Source organism: Stegostoma tigrinum, chromosome 24, assembly GCF_030684315.1.
Source record: "Stegostoma tigrinum isolate sSteTig4 chromosome 24, sSteTig4.hap1, whole genome shotgun sequence".
Taxonomy (NCBI): domain Eukaryota; kingdom Metazoa; phylum Chordata; class Chondrichthyes; order Orectolobiformes; family Stegostomatidae; genus Stegostoma; species Stegostoma tigrinum.
Genome location: NC_081377.1, coordinates 6,319,291 through 6,338,526, shown reverse-complemented (window position 1 = coordinate 6,338,526; position 19,236 = coordinate 6,319,291). Strand labels below are relative to the sequence as shown.

At 45.0% G+C, this 19,236-nt stretch overlaps 1 protein-coding gene and 1 pseudogene across 3 annotated transcripts in view; both read right to left on the bottom strand.

Moving 5' to 3' along the window:
• The window catches only part of map7d1a (MAP7 domain containing 1a), a 248,191-nt gene extending 229,304 nt beyond the window's left edge, over window positions 1–18,887 (bottom strand). The window contains exon 1 of one of the 3 annotated variants that reach the window (XM_059654254.1): window positions 18,157–18,887. In XM_059654254.1, the coding sequence (XP_059510237.1) occupies window positions 18,157–18,310 (154 nt within the window). In that variant the 5' untranslated portion in view covers window positions 18,311–18,887. The remainder of the gene's footprint in view (window positions 1–18,156) is intronic. The other 2 variants (XM_048558096.2, XM_059654255.1) reach the window with 2 other exon arrangements.
• LOC132210938 (large ribosomal subunit protein uL13m-like) lies at window positions 9,778–17,122 on the bottom strand (annotated as a pseudogene).
• Window positions 18,888–19,236: the final 349 nt, after the last annotated feature.

The window sequence follows — 19,236 nt, the reverse complement described above, 5'->3', positions numbered from 1 at the left end:
CAATTTCCTGTCATCCTAAAGTCTTTAATTACTTGCATGAATTATTAAATTGCTCTCTTCAAAGAAGAATCCATTAATTTATGCTATTTCTGCAGAAATATTCGGATATTTTGAATAATGCCCGTTGTTGTGTTTTTGAGCTTTGTCCAGCAACAATTGGAGACTCTCCTCCTGCTAAATTCTCTCTTGAGCTCTGGATGAAAAGTCACTCCTGTAAGTCAACCCTGCATTCTCTATGATCCAGAGCAAATCATTCAGTCAACCGAGGCTAAAAAAAGATGCTTGACCCAACAGCTTGTCCAGAAAACTGAGCATAAAATCTTGTGCTGATTGTCTACTGAAGTACTGAGGGACAGTTACATTGTTGGAGATGAAATCTGTCAGAAAAGAGCTCAGAAGGAAAAACACAGTAAAACCGGTGAATGAGACATACTGTTCCAACCTACGTAGTCAAACATGGAGGCCCAGTACAACCAGGATGGATAGGATTAAGCTAGAGAGGGTTCAGGAAAGATTTACCAGGATGTTGCAGGGAATGGAGGATTTGATTTATAAGGAAAGGCTGGATAGGCTCGGACTTTTTTCACTGGAGGAGGTTGAGGTGTGACCTTATGGATGTTTATAAAATCATGAGGGGTATAGATAAGGGAGGCGTACTTTCCCGAAAGTATGGGATTTCAAGACTAGGGGGCACATTTTTACAAGGCATGAGAAAAGAAAGATTTAAAAAGGACATGAGAGGCTTTTTGTTTACAGAGGATGATGTGTGTGTGGAATGAACTGCAAGACAAAGTGGTGGATGTGGGTACAGTTACAACATTTAAAAGACATTTGGATAAGCTAAGTATATGAATAAGAAATATCTGGACAGATGTGGACAAAACGCAAGCATGTGGGACTAGTTTAGGTTGGGATAATCTTCGGCACGGGCTGGTCGGAGCAAAGGGGCTGTTTCTGTGCTGTATGACTCTTTGACAGTACATTCATTCCCAAGTATTGCATTTTTTAAAACTTTTTTTTGCTTCTGGGACATTAAACTGAGGCCACAGCTTCCCTCTCAGTGGCTACAAGAGGATGGTCAAAAGAGACCCTGAGACGCTATTTCAAAGCTAAGCTGGGAATTCTACCCTGGTTCCTCATCAATATTTATTTCTCTATCACCATCACTGAAAACCAAATCTGCCTCTTATCAGAGATAGTAGGAACTGCCGATGCTGGAGAATCTGAGATTTCTGAAGAAGGGTCTCGTCCCGAAATGTCAAACTTTCCTGCTCCTCTGATGCTGCTTCGCCTGCTGTGTTCATCCTGCCTCTTATCAGTTTTGCTTGGGGAATCTATATGCACAATTTCCCTGCCTCATTTTGCACATTTCACGAGGACAACGCTTCACGTGTTCTGATTGGCTGTAAAGCACTTTGTCATGGTCTGAAAAGGTACAATGCAAATGTTGGCTCTCTTTCTTCCTTTAGCCTTGCAAAAACCATTAAACAACGCTCAGAGACAGGGATTGTAGATTAACCACCGAAATATCAAATTCTACCCATGAATCCTCCTTTTGCACCTGGTTAATTAAAACAGCACCTTATAAGGCGAGGCATAAATTCAATCAAATGATCGGTTTATTTATGGAAAATGTGTGATGTCTGGAGTCAAGATTCTTAGTTCCTCAATGAGCCTGACTAACTAAACATTCTATACAGCTACTCTCTGAAATTACTTCATCCAGAAATTAACATAGAGGGTGCTAATTTGCATAAGCCTCAAAAACAAACTTGGTGATTACGATATATGATTACCCCATGTGTGTTCAATGTAATGTAAGCAGCACTCTAACTGTGAGGTTTGCTCAGTACAATGGGCTCTGCAGGCATGCTGCACTAGCTACACAGTTTAGTGGCTGAATGCATCAGCAGGGGAGCCCAACATCGTTATTTGTTTACTCTTGATAGTTCATTTATTCACAGGATGCAGCCTTCCGCATTCTGCCTCCTCACCATCCTCACAGCATCTCAGCAGACTCCTTCATTCTCTTCAGAGCGTGACAAGTGAAGAAAACAAGCTAATTAACTGAGGAACAGCTCCTTAAAGGGGCATCATAACAAAATAATAAAGGAAACTTAGCAAATGTAATTTTGGGAACCGATAGTAGAATCCACACCTTGCAGCCTGAGTATTTTCATAGGCTTTTGTAAAGCAGTTAATTGAAATAATTGATATTATTAAACTTGCACCACATAAAACTCACCTCTACCTCTTAAAGGGGATGAACATTGCGATTTGCAAAAACACTGGGAATTGTTCTGTATTTGAACCTGCCCGTATAGACAGATTGATGAATATAAATACAAATGTGGTTAAAGGCTTGGCTGTGTAACCCGAGTATAGTCATGGAATTTGAGTGTCTAACTGGCAGCAGTTTTCTCTTCAGGTGAAGAGGCCAGTCTACATCTGATGGGCTCAACGTTGCCTAAGATACGCATGCTCTATTTCCCTGAAATACATCTGTTCGACATCAAAGCAAACAGCTCCTAATTACTAAAACAACCACGGAGAACACTGGAGAAACTCAACAGGTCTGGCAGCATCTCCTCTTCAGATCTCAAAACGTTAACTCTGCCTTTCTCACTCCACAGATGCTGTCAAACCTGCTGAGGTTCTCCAGCATTCTCTGTGTTTCTTTCAGATTTCCAGCACCTGCAGTATTTTGCTTTTATTCCTAATTAATATCTTCGTTCCATGACAGAGTCTCTACTGAGGGTTCCAGTTTTGCAGCAATCATATAACAGTCCCTTCCTTCAGTCTCTGTTTGTGTAGGTGACATGCCTATTGAAGTTAGATTGTGCACTAACTACAGAAAGTATGGTCTGATTTCATCTGCTTTATCCATAACATTAGTACACATCCACTGTTTTATTACAACCGACAGGTTTTCTAAAGCCTTTATATTCAAATCTCCTTGATCTTCCTTAATAGTGCCAAAAATAGTTGAGTATCATAACTTGTATCAAAGAAATGTTCCTGAAATTTTATGCCATTTCACAATTCCATCACCTTATCCACCCCTGCCAAATCCATGCTGTCCCATCCCAATCCTCTCGTATCATCCCTATCACATTCCTTGTGTCCTTCTCACCTCACCTTCCTTTGTAATCACCATCCTTCCCATCAGTCTCATCCTATCCCTCCCAGGAACAATCTCTCCTCTCAGGGAAACTGATGGTCAGGCTCAGCTGAATCTCCACAGAGATGAAGAAAACAGGCAACTTAACTGAGGAAAAGCTCCTTAAAGGGGCACCATAACAAAATAATAAAGGAAACTTCTCAAATGTAATTTTGGGATCTGATAATACAATCCAGACCTTGCAGCCAGAGTATTTTCATAGGCTTTCCATAGACACCACCCCACCACACAGCAACCTGCTGGCTGTACATATCCCTGTGCGAGCCCGATACTGGCAATCAACTAAATCCATTAGCAAACAGCTCCCTTAAGTAATCAATCAGAACAATGGGTAGACAATAAAGTATGGATTGTTAAGGATTACTGCACACAAATAAAGAAACCACACTCCCCATGGATATCTTTCGCATTGTGTGTCACAGAATCTTGCATTAGACACTATACACACTGCATTAACAACAATTATAAACTAATAAATCTTTTATTTTCCAATTCAAAATGTGAGTTTTAGAAGTGTACTGATGCATGGTCCAACTGCAGGTACAATTTCAGAGTTTGGATGGCAACATTTCAATGTGGGACTAATGGAATGTGACACCTAAAGGTCTCAAATAAATTGTGAACAGAGAGAGAGACAGCACTTGAACTAATGAGAGTCCCCTCTCAGGAGATGCTGTGGAAGTCACAGTTTGAAAACAGCCTGTAGGCACCCCTGCACTCCAGGTAAAGAAAGGAAGACTCTCTTATACTCTGAATGCTGCAAACCAGTTTCACAAAGAACTAATCTCATTTCAATCACATACAAAATCAGGAATCTTGAAAGTCATGATCAGCTGCCAATGTCTACACTAACAGTGCAACCCAATAACATCTGCAATGTCATCTTATCCTCTCAAAACAATTTAGAGACTGATTCGTGTAACCTTTGTTTTTATTTTGATCTTTTTAGATTCACCTCTTACTTCAAATCTGTCAGTACATTAATATTTCTTCTCGCATGTCGCAATTAAGAAACTCACTTCTTTTTTGTTGATTCAAGAAAGCCTGATTAAATTAAGTCCTTTTGACACATCATTTCATATGGCCTATGAAGCAGGTAGCTACAAGGGAAGGGATCTTTTTTAAAATTGACCATATTGCAAACATTCGAGGGGGGTAGGTGGATCAAAAGGGAAATAACTTCATCCCCAAATGCCCAGAAGATTAACAGTTTAGGGCATCCCATGATCTGTAACAAGTCAAGCATCTCATCTGGGGTCTGGTCAGAACAAAATAGTGCAATATATTGAGTAAACAAAAATGTTCATTTATAGAAAAATCATAAAATACCAGCTTGAAACAACCATAGGTTCTTAATACTCCCATGGATTAATGGTATCACCTGTAGTGTTGAAATGTTGCCATTTCAATACCTATTAGATTTTTACTTTTTATCTGAATTCTTAGTCAAACTGCTACAGCATCGATGATAGTGAATCTGAGCGGCCTTGCTTTCAATCTCTCTTGTCTTCTTGTTGGTGCATCTATCTCACTGTCACCTATACTGCTTCTCTCTGTGCTCCACGTTTATCACTGCTGTCCCCTCAGTCCTAATCCACCAGCTCAGCCTCAGTTGGCATCTCTCAATCTGGAGACTGGGTTCTAGGTTGTCACCCTACACGATCCAAGCTAACACTCAAGGGCAGTACTGTAGGCTGCCACATTGTTACAGGCACCACATTTGCATGATAAGTTAAAGTAGGTAGAACTGAGGTCACTCCTGCCTTCTCACTTAGAGAAAAATGATGCCACAACCCTTCCCAATATGTATCCATCAACCTAAATTGCTAACTAAACAATAGGTTAAAGGTAGGGTCATCATAGTCCCAGGGCACCACATTAGACAGAGATAACAGCAGGTGGTTTAACCCGAGGGTCACCACACCTCAGGCGAGGGGAAAGATTTGAAAAGTGAGTCCTTCCTGGGAATCGAAAAGATGCTTGTTGGTGTCACTCAACATTGCTAGCCAGCTGTTCGGCCACTTCATTCTCAAGTTGCTGTGGGAGGGAGCTTATTGTGTCGAGAATTGACTCAGATACCTACATGACAGCAGTGATTACACTTTAAAATATCTCACTGACTGTAAAGCACTTTGGAATATCCTGTAGAAAGGTGCTATATGAATGCAAGACCTTCAGTCATTTTCTTTATCTTCGTTTATCTTTAACAAGGACACGACATGCAGCACATATGTCGGTTAGATGCAGTGATAGAGCCAAGGCACAGTGGCTCAGTGGTTAGCACTGCTGCTTCACGGTTAGGGACGCGGGTTCAATTCCACCCTCGGACGACTGTCTGTGTGGAGTTTACACATTCTCCCCAAAGCTATCTCGTTTAGGTGAATTGGCCATGTTAAATTGTCCATGGTGTCCAGACATGTGCAGGCTGAGTGGATTAGCTATGGGAAATGCAAGGTCACAGGGATACTGTAGGGAGGATGTGTCTAGGTGGGATGCTGCTCAGAAGGTCAGTGTGGACACAATGGGCCAAATGGCCTGCTACCTCACTGTAGGGATTGTATAATTCTATGAAGGACTGCAACATGGGTATAACACAGTGTGGAGCTAGAGGAATACTGCAGGCCTGGCTGCATCAGAGGAGCAGGAAAACTGACACTTCGGGTCGGGAGTCTTCTTCAGAAACCTTCTTCACAACATGAACATGTTGTGTCCAATTGAAGGAAGAGAAAAATTGAGCGATGGCTATAAGGCGTGGCAAGTTGCTGATGGGAGGAAAAGATTCAGCCAGTGTGCATGCAGTTGGCTGCTTATGTTCGGTAGAATAGAGACACCAATACAGTTGGGTTAAACACAGGATCATTGAAACTACAGGCAGGAGTACACCAAAGGGCCAGTCAATATGATCATAGCTGATCTTCTAGTTCAGTACAATAGTCCTGCTTTCTCACCAAACTCCTCGCTGCCTTTTGAATCTAAACATCTATCTATGAATAGTTTCAGTGACTTGGTCTCCGCAACATTCTGTAGTAGAGAATCCCACAGGTTCATCATCATTTGAATGATGAAATATTTCCTCTTTAGTCCCACGTGGTCTACATTATATCCTGACAAACTCCCTGACCAGGCAAAACATGCTTCCAGCATCCAGTCTATTAAGCCTGAATGTGGAGATTCCTCGTTTAGCTCAGGGTAGAAAAGGTGAGGCAAATAGAACTGTGGCCTAATGTCAGGACCAACAGATCATTGACATAATAAATTTTTATGACTTAAAACCAACATACATGCATGACTAGAAAGTGGCAGAGCAGATAAGTAGAGGCATGGAAGTTAAGCACCATCCAAAAAGAAAATCTAAGAGTTTTTAACATCTTCAGTTAAATTGTCAACCATGGCCTAATGGAATTTTTCTTTGCAATCTCATTTATGTTCGCACAGTTCTCTCATTCTATGCCCTGCCTTGATTTTTGAGCTCTTTCTTCTGCCCTTCCATTCAGTTTGGCTTCTTCCTGATGTTCTCACACTTTTTGTTGGCTTTATATTTCACCTTCTGGCATCTCTCAATTCTATTTCGCTGACTTTTCTTCACTATTTCTCTTCTCTTACTTTGGCTGAAGAATAGGTTAATGGTGAAGTACCTGGTGGAATAAGGGCTGTTTACAGGAAGGTGGGGGAGTCTGACCACAGCAGATATGGTGGAAGTTAGGTGGTCAATGGACAATATGGTCAAGCCAATGGGATTGAGCAGATGGTAGAATGTGCATGGGGAAAGGAATTTGGCCAGAAGCCACATTTTGGATCATAGATAACGGCACATCCAGCGAGGGCTACAAGCTGGATTGCATAGTGCAGTAAAAAGGTTGTAGAATAGGCAATGGGCATGAAAAGGTAATGAAGAAAGTGTTTGGTACGCTTGGCTTTATTAGTAAGTGCTTTGAGTGGAGGAGTTGGGAGGTCATGTTGCAGATGTACAGGACATTGGTTAGGCCACTTTTAGAATACGGCATTCAGTTCTGGGCCCCCTGCTATAGGAAAGATGTTGTGAAACTTGAAAAGGTTCAGAAAAGATTTACAAGGATGTTGCCAGAGATGAGGTTTTGAGTTAAAGGGAAAAGCTGCACAGGCTTGGGCATGTTTTTCCTGGAGTGTCGGAGGCCGAGGGGTGACCTTACAGAGGTTTATAAAATCAGGAGGGGCATGGATAGGGTGAACTACCAAGGTTTTTTCCCCCCGGGGTGGGGGAGTTCAAAACTAGAGGCATAGGTTTAAGGTGAGAGGGGAAAGATTCAAAAGGGATCCAAGGAGCAACGTTTTCACGTAGAGGGTGGTTGTGTATGGAATGAGCTGCCAGAGGAAGTGGTGGAGACTGGTACAATTACAACATTTAAAAGGCATCTGGGATGGATATATGAACAGGAAGGACTCAGAGGGATAAGGGCCAAATGCTGGCAAAGGGACCAGATTAATTTAGGATATCTGGTCATGGACAAGTTGGACCAAAGGGTCTGTTTGTTGCTGTACATCTCTATAACTCCATGAAAGGAAAATGTAGAGTTAAATTAGCTTAGAACTAATACCTCGAAGTAACACTCTATTGCATTGAAAATAGTGTGACAGTAAAAACGAGAGGAGAATATCATCATATGTAATCCTGTTATCACTCTCTGGGTTAGGCTTCATATCTCAAAATATAATTATTAGAAACATGCTCTTGCACAGCAGTGCAGGATACAAGCAGGTGTGTTGTTACAATGCTGCTATGTGCACAGTGTGTCTCAGCATGTAAATGCCAATGACCTTCACATTTGTCATATAGTCAATGGTACATGTTGCAGTGTATGGCCAAAACACAAGAGTGAACATTGATTCAGATACTTCCTCTTCAGTAATTATTGTATAGCATTACACTGCAGCTATAGTATCAGGCCATTCAGCCTAACCATTCCATGCTCATACTTATGTTTCACACTGGTCTCCACTTCATCTCACCCAACCAAAATATTCGCTTTTTTAAAACCAGCATGTGTTTACCGAGCTTCCTCCTGAATCCGTTTACCTCCATCTGAGAGTGAACTCCACATTCTCATTGCTCTCTGTGTAAAGAAGTTTGTCTTGAATTTCCCAACTTGATTTGTTACTTACTGCAATTTTTTAGATGACTCCCAGTTCTGCTTTCTCACACCAGTGGAAACTATTCAAATCCTGCCATATTCTTGAGGAAGCAACAATAACAGGGAATATCTGCTTATGAAATACTTACGTTTGTAAAAAAAAGGATTGCAACAAAGATTACTGCACTAAATAAGGGCTCATGGTGTAGGAGGTTTGACGTGGATCGAGGATTGGCTGGTTAACAGGGAACAAAGAGCAGGGGCTATTTTCAGTTTGGAGACATGTTACTAGTGTTGTGCGGCAGGAATCAGTGCTGAGGACTCAACTATTTCCAATTTATATTGATGATTTGACTGAAGAGACCAACGGCATGGCTGCAAATTAACTGATTACACAAATATTGGTTGGAAAGTGCATTTTTAATGAGGACACAAAGAGCGTGAAAGGGATAAAGATAGATTGTGAGTGGGCAAAAAATTCACAGATGTATTATAACATGGGAAAATGTGAATTGTCCACACTGCAGGAAGAATAAAATCACAGGATATTGTTTAAGCAGAGAGATTGCAGGATTTGGAGTAAAGAAGGATCGGGTTGTGAATTACTAAAGTCTCATCATGCAGGTGTAGAAAATGATTAGGAAGGCAAATGGAATGTTGTTATTTATTGCAAAGTGAATGGAATATAATTAGGAGTGTTTTGCTGCAGTTATACAGAGAATTGATAAGGTGTATCTAGAGTACTAGGTGTACTTTTGGTGTAAAATTAAGGAAGCATTTAATTGCATTGGAAACAGCTCAGAGAAGGTTTACTTAACTGATTCCTAGGATTACGTTGTGCCTGTACCCACTGGAGTGCTAAAGAATGAGGGGTGAGCTTATTGAAACATAAAATGCTGAAGGAGTTGACAGGATGGTACTGATCTCCTTGTAGGGGAACTAGATCAGCAGACACATTTAAAATGAAGGAGTCTCCTAGACGGGATGGAGATTTGAGGATGTAAGTCTGTGGAACTCTCATTGCCAGACAGCAGTGGAGCTGGAGGTCGTTGAACATTTTTAAGACAGAAGTAAATAGATTTTTTTGACCAAATACAGAAAATCAAGAATCACTCATCAACGTTGGTCTGCCAGCTATGCAGTAGGAACTGGTGCAGGGTGCTGGATGACAGATTTTCCTGGTTTGTCCCCTTTCTGTTCCGAAATAGGTGCAGTCGGCAAAATCTCATTCTTGACATTATCAGGCAGTGGTTTCTTGGGATATAAAGGGGCAGGCAGGAAGGCCACAAATGGATGAGCCATGATTTTGTGGAACGGCAGAGGCTCAAAGGTGTGAATCTCCTCCAGCTCCTGCTGCTGATTCATTTGCTCCTTTGTGTGTTCATTCTCAGTTTTCTCAGTCCCAGGGAATGGGGCTGAAATCTGATGAACCTTGCCTCAGTTGATAATGCAGACCGCACCTTGGTTTACTAGTTCAATTGTTTGTTGTTAGGCTGGAAGAACGAAGCAGCTTTTAATTCTCCAAAGAGAATGTTGAGATCATGGAATCAGTACAGAGGGGAAGCAGACCACTTGGCCCATCAAGTCCAATCCCTCCAAAGAGCATCCCACTCAAACACGCACACACGCAACCCCGCCAACCCTTGCCTTGTAACTCTGCATTTCCCCCATGGCAATTTCACCTAACCAGCACATCTTTGGGCTGTGAGAGGAAGCCGGAACACCCAGCAGAAATCCATACAGACAGTCACCCCGAGGCGGGAATCAAACCCTGGTCCCTGGCGCTGTGAGGCAGCAGTGCTAACCACTGAGCCACCGTGCCGCCCGTGGTGAAAAATAAATAACCCTCCAGATCATCTTTGTCCTGAGTTGGAAATGTATTGACTTCATTCTGTAGTCATCAGGTAGTGTTTCGGGAAAGCATTAATCTCCTCGTGAGTTTGTTCATTCAACCCTCTAGGTACTTGCTGTGTTTGTGTGAGCTCTTCCAGCAGATCCTTCACATTTCACCTGGAATCACCTTATCAGTGAGAAGGTGTAACCTTTGTCTCTTCGATACAGCTTGTTTGGCAGCATTCCGCAGATTGCCAGGTTTACAATCACCAGAGGGTCCTGCTGGCATAATTTGGCACCTCCTTAAACCACCAGGATAACGACTGAGAGGAATTCACCTTCTGTTTCCAGAGAATGTGATATGCCTTGTGTTTACCACTGCAACACGGTCTCCCAGGTCACTTAGTGCATGGTAGATGAGATTAGATGCTTCCCCTACAGCCTGACTGAACACACAGCAGCAATCTCTCCCAACTGGCTGCATCTTGGCATCAATCAAATACAAAAATTTCCAAATGGAAGCTGATTGCCGGGCCATTTTATGAATTGATGGTTGTGCCACAACGGTTAGTTGACGACCTATTGTAATAATAAAGTTAATGTTTAAACTGACTGAAAATGTTGTTCTTAGTGAGTCAGTGGTTACAGCATTATCCAGTAAGGAAACAGGGGGCACACAATCTGAGGAAGTCTGGGCTATGTTAATCAATCTCCATCATTGGGATGCTACAAACACCGGGAGCTAGGAAGAGGAAAGGAATGAGGCAGAGCCCTGTAATGGGATCTTAATGGGATCCAGGACCTGAGGAAAAGTACAGATGGGAACATATTGTGTGCAGGGAAGGTTGGGCGCAGCTGCGTTATTCTGCACAGTTTTTTTTAAATTCATTCACGGGATGAGGTTGTTGCTGGCTAAGCAGCATTTATTACCCATCCCTAATTGCCCAGAGGGCAGTTAAGAGTCAACCACATTGCTGTGGGTCTGGAGTCACATGTAGGCCAGACCAGGTAAGGATGGCCGTTTCCTTCCCTAACGGATATTAGTGAACCAGATGGGTTTTTTCCCCCCAGTAATCAATAGATTCATGGTCATCATTAGATTCTTAATTCCAGATTTTTACTGAATTCAAATTCCATCATCTACCATGGCAGAATTCGAACCCATGTCCCCAGAACATTATGTGGTTCTCTGAATTAACAGCCCACTGATAATGCCAATATACCATCCCTACCCTGAAGGCGCCCTTTTCTAGTGCTGTAAGCCTTTGGTTCAAGAGCAGCATTCCTGACTCTAAAGGTTCAAACCCCACACCACATAGCCCTAGCCAATGTTCTCTACAATCTGCTCTCTGAATACTGGGTCACTGTCTGGCTAGACACTCACATGTGGACAGGTTCCCACTGTCTCAGTGGTCACCCTCACAGGCTCAAGGACGGGTTTTAGAAGCTGCACCAACAAGTGAAGATCACAGCACAGGGTCCAAATACTGAGTGGAAGCCCAGTGAAGGTATCTGATGGATGCACATGTCACCGTCCTATGTCATTCATATGGCACCTCAGGGAAGACACTCAGACAATGAAATGTTCAGAAGACAATAGGACACCAGATGACCAGATCTGAGCCTGTTTACAATCTGTTAGTGTCCATTTAGTTTTTCTGACAAAATGGTCTAACAGAGATCTAGAGTTAGGGCCATACCTGCAGGTAGACACAACGGTGACTCTTTCCCAGACTGATGTTGCTGCAGTCCAGACTGGTCTGAAATAGTTATCCCAAACAACCATCAATATTCTCAATACAGAGTAAATTCAGGTATCCTTTTAATCTGGCAATGTGTGCTAGGAGCAAAGGAGCAGTGAGCTGGGTTATAGCACCATAAAGCCCCTCCCACACTGACAGTGTCTGTTTGGAAGACCTGTCAGGTTATGTCTCATGCAAGACCAATTCTATCAGCCCCGCACGCTGTGCACACGCTGCTGTAAGGGACACCATAGTGTTAAACAGTAGGAGTGCAAGCTGTTACCATGACAAAGGATTTTTTTACGATGATACATTCCTAATTTCGGGTATTAAAGAATCATTTGCTGAATTTATCTTGCGTGTTTATCACCCACTCTCACCCAGCGACTCACCCATTCACACACCCATCCACTCGCTTAATCAGTACACTCACCCACTCACACTGACGCACCCACTCACACACACACACCCATACAACCTCCCATACACACACACCTATACGCCCAACACCCCACACACACTCACCCACTCACACACACACACACACACACACACACACACACCCATACAACCTCCCATACGCCCAACACCCCACACACACTCACCCACTCACACACACACACCCATACAACCTCCCATACACACACTTATACACCCAACACCCCACACACACACTCACCCACTCACACACACACACACACACACACCCATACAACCTCCCATACGCCCAACACCCCACACACACTCACCCACTCACACACACACACCCATACAACCTCCCATACACACACAGCTATACACCCAACACCCCCCCCACACACTCACCCACTCTCACACACACACACCCATACAACCTCCCATACACACACAACTATACACCTGGCCCCCACACACACACACTCACCCACTCACACCCAGCGACTCACCCATTCACACACCCATCCACTCGCTTAATCAGTACACTCACCCACTCACACACACACCCACCTATACAACCTCCCATACACACAAACCTATACACCCAACCCCCCACACACACTCACCCACTCTCACACACACACACCCATACACCCAACCCCCGCCACACACACACACTCACCCACTCTCTCTCACACACACACACACACACCCATACAACCCCCCATACACACACACCCATACACCCGCGCCCCCCCCACACACTCACCCACTCTCACACACACACACCCATACAACCTCCCATACACACACAACTATACACCCGCACCCCCCTACACACTCACCCACTCTCACACACACACACCCATACAACCTCCCATACACACACAACTATACACCCGCACCCCCCCACACACACACTCACCCACTCTCACCCAGCGACTCACCCATTCACACACCCATCCACTCGCTTAATCAGTACACTCACCCACTCACACACACACCCACCTATACAACCTCCCATACACACAAACCTATACACCCAACCCCCCACACACACTCACCCACTCTCACACACACACACACACACCCATACAACCTCCCATGCACACACACCTATACACCCAACCCCCCACACACACTCACCCACTCTCACACACACACCCACCCATACAACCCCCCCATAAAGACACCCCCATACAACCACCCCCCCACACACACACACACACACTCTCACACACACACACACACACACACACACACACACACACACACACAGACACACACCCATACAACCCCCCCATACACCCGCCCCCCCACACACACTCACCCACTCTCACACACACAGACCCATACACCCAGCCCCCCACACACACTCACCCACTCTCACTCACACACACACACACACACACACACACACACACACACACACACACACACACACACACACCCCCATATACCCAACTCCCCTACCCCCCACACACACACACCTGCCTGATACGCCACACACATCCACCCAACCTTACACATACGATGGGACCATAGAAAATTTACTGTGCACGAAAAGGCCATTCCATCTATTCTGTCTGCTCTGGCTAAGTGCCCATTCTATCCCACTTCCAACACCTTGTCCATAGCCTTGCAAGTTTCAGCTTCCTTTTAAATGATATTGAGGATTTCCACTGGGATCACCAAACTGAACTGCAAATCCCAGATGCACAAAATCCCTCTGAGGCAACACTCTTTTTGACACATCCCCTTCAATCCTTCTAGCAATCACCCCTAGTCTATGTTCCATGGACAAAAAGAGAGTACTAAAATTGTTAGCCTTGCTGTCAGGATTTTGGGGAGGTTTTTTTAAAATCTTCCTTTCCTTCCACACTCCCCCAGTCCTTGGCCTGCAGATACTGACTCTCATGGAGATACTGTTACTCCAGCACTGTCTGATTGACAGTCCCTTTCTGCAACTCTGAGCCACTAAAGACTGGTAGGTTATCTGATCCCAAAGACCTCAAAACTTCAGGATTGCCAAAGTGCTTTACAGCTATTAAATAATTTTGAATCGTAGTCACTGCTGCTGCTATAGGAAACCCACAGCCAAGATGGAAGGATCAATGGAGCTTGCAATGCGATTCTCACCAAGTAACCTCTTCCACTGATATGTGCTAAAGAAAGATCGTTGCAGAACATTGAGAAGATTTCTCTGTTCCTCTCCAAATGAATGTGGGATGGGAGGGTTTGGAGGCAGAATGTTTACATCTATCAGAGGGAGCAGACAGAGCACCAGCTTTCACACTTCAGCTGAATGATGAGACCCCCAGCAATGTAACATTCCTTCAGTGCTGTTCTGGGGGAGTTTTGTACCCAAACCCCTCACCCAAATATGAACTGTAATTTTGGCTTTAGAGGTTGCAGCTAGGGTACCATGTGCCATTTTGGTCTCAACAAAGCCCTCCTAAAATGATCTCAGGGACAACGAGATTGGCCAGTGACAAGACACTGAGTAAACTCAGCTTCAGTTGCAGCGGTTTCCAACCAGGGTGCTGTCAGCAAGGTGAGAAGGGTGTCATAAAATTCTCAAGAAGCAGCACTGCTTTGTGTAGACTTCCAATACTGTGCCTGTGCAGAGAACAGGAACACGCATGTACTGCACATGGACATTCTGTACTGCATATGCACATTCTATCCCCCGTACAGACATTCTCTACTGCACACAGACATTCCAAAGGAGACATGGACATTCAGTGTGGCTCAGGGGCATTTTGAACGGCACTCGGATATTTGACACCATGCATGGGCATTCGGTACCACACATGGACGTTCTAAACCATATATAAGACAACACAGTGTGGAGCTGTGATGAACACAGCAGGCTGGGCAGCATCAGAGGAGCAGGAAAGTTGACATTTCGGGTCAAGACCCTTCTTCAGAAATGGGGAGGGGGAAAGGGGCTCTGAAATAAATAGGGGGAGTCGGGATGGGGAAGGTAGGTGGGATGGTGGAAGGTGAGTGCAGGTAGGGAGTGGTGGGGATTGGTCAGTGAGGTGGGAGAAGTGGATTGGTGGGAGTGAAGATGGACGGGGATGAGAGTGGCTGGGCAGGTAGGTGGGATGGTGGTAGGTGAGTGCAGGTAGGCAGCTTTCCCGTTCCTCTGATGCTGCCTGGCTTGCTGTGTTCCTCCAGCTCTACACACTGTTATCTCAGACTCCAGCGCCGGCAGTTCTTACTATCTGTATACCATGTACAGGCATTGCACTTTGTTCATTCGCAGGAGAAGGGAAATCTGTTCATTATGCAGTATGGTCACCACACACAGAAACACACATTCGGTCTGAGCACACACTATGATCGAGGATTTTATCCCCAGGATGAGAAGATGCGCAGTAAAGGGATATGCAATTGAAATAGCTACTGTTAGAGGTGCCCTGGACATATTATTCATATTAGCACGGATTATAAAGGGAATTTTTTAAATTTTCTTTCAGTTACCCCATTGATCTTAGTATTAGAATAGATTCCAAGGACAAATTGATAAGAGCCTTGTCAAAAAAGGTGATTCCTCTGCTAATTCAGTCAATGAAATATCTGAACCCAAGGCAAATAAAGTGAGAACTGTCCAAATATCAGGCCTTCAAGATTTTCATGGACGGGAGATGCTGTTTGCTCCTGGCCCAGATGTCTCATTAGCAGAGAGATACTTCCTAACCAACCTGATCACAGATGTTATTACACACCTCTGGAAAAGGTGGGACTTGAATCTGGGCTCAGAGACAGGGACACTATCACTGCTCCACAAAAAGCACCGTCAGCTGCAGTGAGAAGGTGGCAGGCACAGTGATGGTACCAAGTTAAAACTCCAAATAAAGCAGAAACGTCCATGAGGAGATTGATTTTGAAAATGTGCTGGTGTTCACAAGTGAAGATGGTGTATTTTTCACAGTGGATTTCAAACATTAAAGTTCTTGATCTTTCTTTAGTTTGTATGCACGATGTCACAAACTTCTCTAAAAAGGCCATACTCAAACGAAATGCAAGTAAATGATATTGTCACATTGTATTCCCCTGGCTGAGGAGTCTAAAACAAGGGAGCACAGTCCTCATGATATGGGATCGAACATTTTGAACAAAGATCAGGAGAAAGCTTGTCACTCAAAAGGTTACTGATGCTCCATTTGAGAATATATATATACATGTATATTGTTATATATATTATATATTACTGAAACTGTCCATGTTCAAATGCAACAGGATCTGGACAATATTCAGGCTTGGGGTGACAAGTGACAAGTAATATTCACACCACACAAAATGCCAGGTAATGACTATCTCCAGTAAGCAATCATCTAAACATCGGTCCTTGACATTCAATGATGTTACCATCACCGAATCCCCCACCATCAACATCCTGGAGCTTATCGTCAACTAGAAATTCAACTGGACTCACCACATAAACACAGTGGCTGCAAAATCAGGCCAGAGGCTGGGAATACTGCAGCAAGTAACTCACCTCCTGACTCCCTACAGCCCGTCCACCATCTACAAGGCACAAATTGGAATGCTCACCTGCCTGGATGCGTGCAGCCCCAACAACATGCAAGAAACTTGACACCATCCAGGATAAAGCAGCTTGTTTGATTGGAACCACATTCACAAACATCCATTCCTTAACCATCAATGCTCAGCAGTAGTAATATGCACTATGTACAAGATGCAGTGCAGACTTCATCAATGCTTCTTAGACAGCACCTTTTAAATCCACGATCACTACCATCTAGAAGGACAAGAGCATCAGATACACGGAATACCACCCCCTGCAAGTTCCCTTCCAAACCATTCACCATCCCGCCTTGCAAATATACCCTGTTCCTTCACTGTCACTGGGTCAAAAGCCTGGGACTCCCTCCCCAAGGGTATTGTGAGTCTAGCTACAACAGGTGACTTGGCGGCTCAGTGGTTAACACTGCTGCCTCTCAAGACCAGGGACCCACGTTCAATCCCACTCTTGGGCAACTATCTGTGTGGAGTTTGCACATTATCCCCATGACTGCTCCAGATTCCTCCCGTAGTCCAAAGCTATGCTGGTTAGGTGGATTGGCTGTGTTAAATTGCCCAAAGATTTGCAGGCTAGGAGGGTTTGCCAGGGGAAATGCAGGGTTACAAGGCTAAGGCAGGGGCATGGGTCTGGGGAGGTCGCTCTTCAGAGGGTTGGTATTGACTTGATGGGCTGAATGGCCTACTTCCACACGGTAGGTATTCTATGAGGCGGACTGTAGTTGTTCAAGAAGGCAGCTCACCACCACCCCAAGGGCAATTAGGGACAGACAATAAATACTGGCCCAAACAGCAACACCCACATTCCATGAGTGAATTTTAAAAAAATTAAGGCTGGATAGGACAGATTTTTGGACTCTTGGGGAATCAAGTGGAAAATTGCAGTTGAGGTGGTTCCTGATCCTAATTGAATGGGAGAGCAGGGTCCATGGATTGAATGACCCACTCCTGTTAGTGTCACCTTGTTTGAAGTCGGTGACGGAAATTCTCCCCAACACTAAGTGCTGCCAACCAGATGGCATGTGCTGGAAAACCATCATTTAATTGCAAATCCTGCTTGATTTTTTTTATCCTTTGAATGCCAATGTACCCGACTGAAACCTGTGACACCACCCAGCCCGCTGGAAGCATATGCCGTGGTGGCATTGCCCAGATCACAGCCGCTGTGTGTAGGAGGATCTTATCGAAAGGGTTCCTGATAAACAAGCCTGCTCTCACCAGCTGGGGACACGGAGTATTCAGAACCTGCCGCAGAGGGGGCACAAGTGGGGCATTTGACAGGCTGCTATCTGTTCGAGCCCCTAGGCTGGGGCGGGTTACTCACCACTCAGTCTCCTCATCGCTGCATCTCTGCATCGTTCCTCTTCCTCGCTGATGGTGAACAGGCCCCGCAGGCTGGGAGTCGACAGGCAATGCCGGACTGATGCCCTCTTCAGCCTCTTGCCTTGTTTGGCAGCCCCCGGGCCGAGGTGCTGCATGGCAGCGGGAGGGCTCAAGCGGGGCTGAGCGGCATCAGCTCCTCCGGGACCAAGCAACTGGTCGCGAAGGCGGAAAATAAATAAATGAAGAGGAGTTGCGATGAAGCAGCCCGGCAATTGCACACACACACACTGAGAGAGAGAGACACACACAGACACACACTAAGAGAGAGAGACACAGACAGAGAGAGACACACACAAAGAGAGAGGCACACACAGAGAGAGAGAGACACAGAGACACACACACACACAGACAGAGAGAGAGAGATACACAGAAAGACAGAGACACACAGTTGGGGAAAGGAGCAGCGACGCACACAAAGCAGTCTCCCCACTCATTCACTCACTCACTCTGTCCCGCCCCCGCTTCTACCAACACACTGCCAGGAGGCGCATACCGCCCCCCAGACCTCAGGCACACCTACGGAGAGCTTGGTTTCCCTGGTAACAGGAGCACAACCAACAGGTTTGAGCAGATTTTGGCTGTTTCTGGCAGAAGAGAACATCGCCCCCCCGCCCCCGAAAACCAGGCTTTGCTGGGAGGGGCGGTAGTGTCTGTCCCTGGGGCAGGCTGCCGGCGCAATGGTCAGGGTTAGGCAGGGGTTGGCAGGGTGGGTGTAGAGATACTTCGGTGTCTATAGGGTGACAGGGTAGGTGTAGGAGTGGCTGTGTGTCTATAGGGTGAGAGGGTGGGTGTAGGGATACGTCGGTGTCTATAGGGTGAGTGTGTGTCTTTAGGGTGACAGGGTGAGTGTAGGGGTGGGTGTGTGTTTGGATGGTGAGAAGGTGGGTGTGTGTCTCTAGGGTGAGAGGGGTGGGTGTGTGTTTGGAGGGTGACAGGGTGGGTGTGTGTTTAGATGGTGACAGGGTGGGTATGTGTCCACAGAGTGACAAGGTGGGTGTAGGGGTGGGTGTGTGTTTAGAGG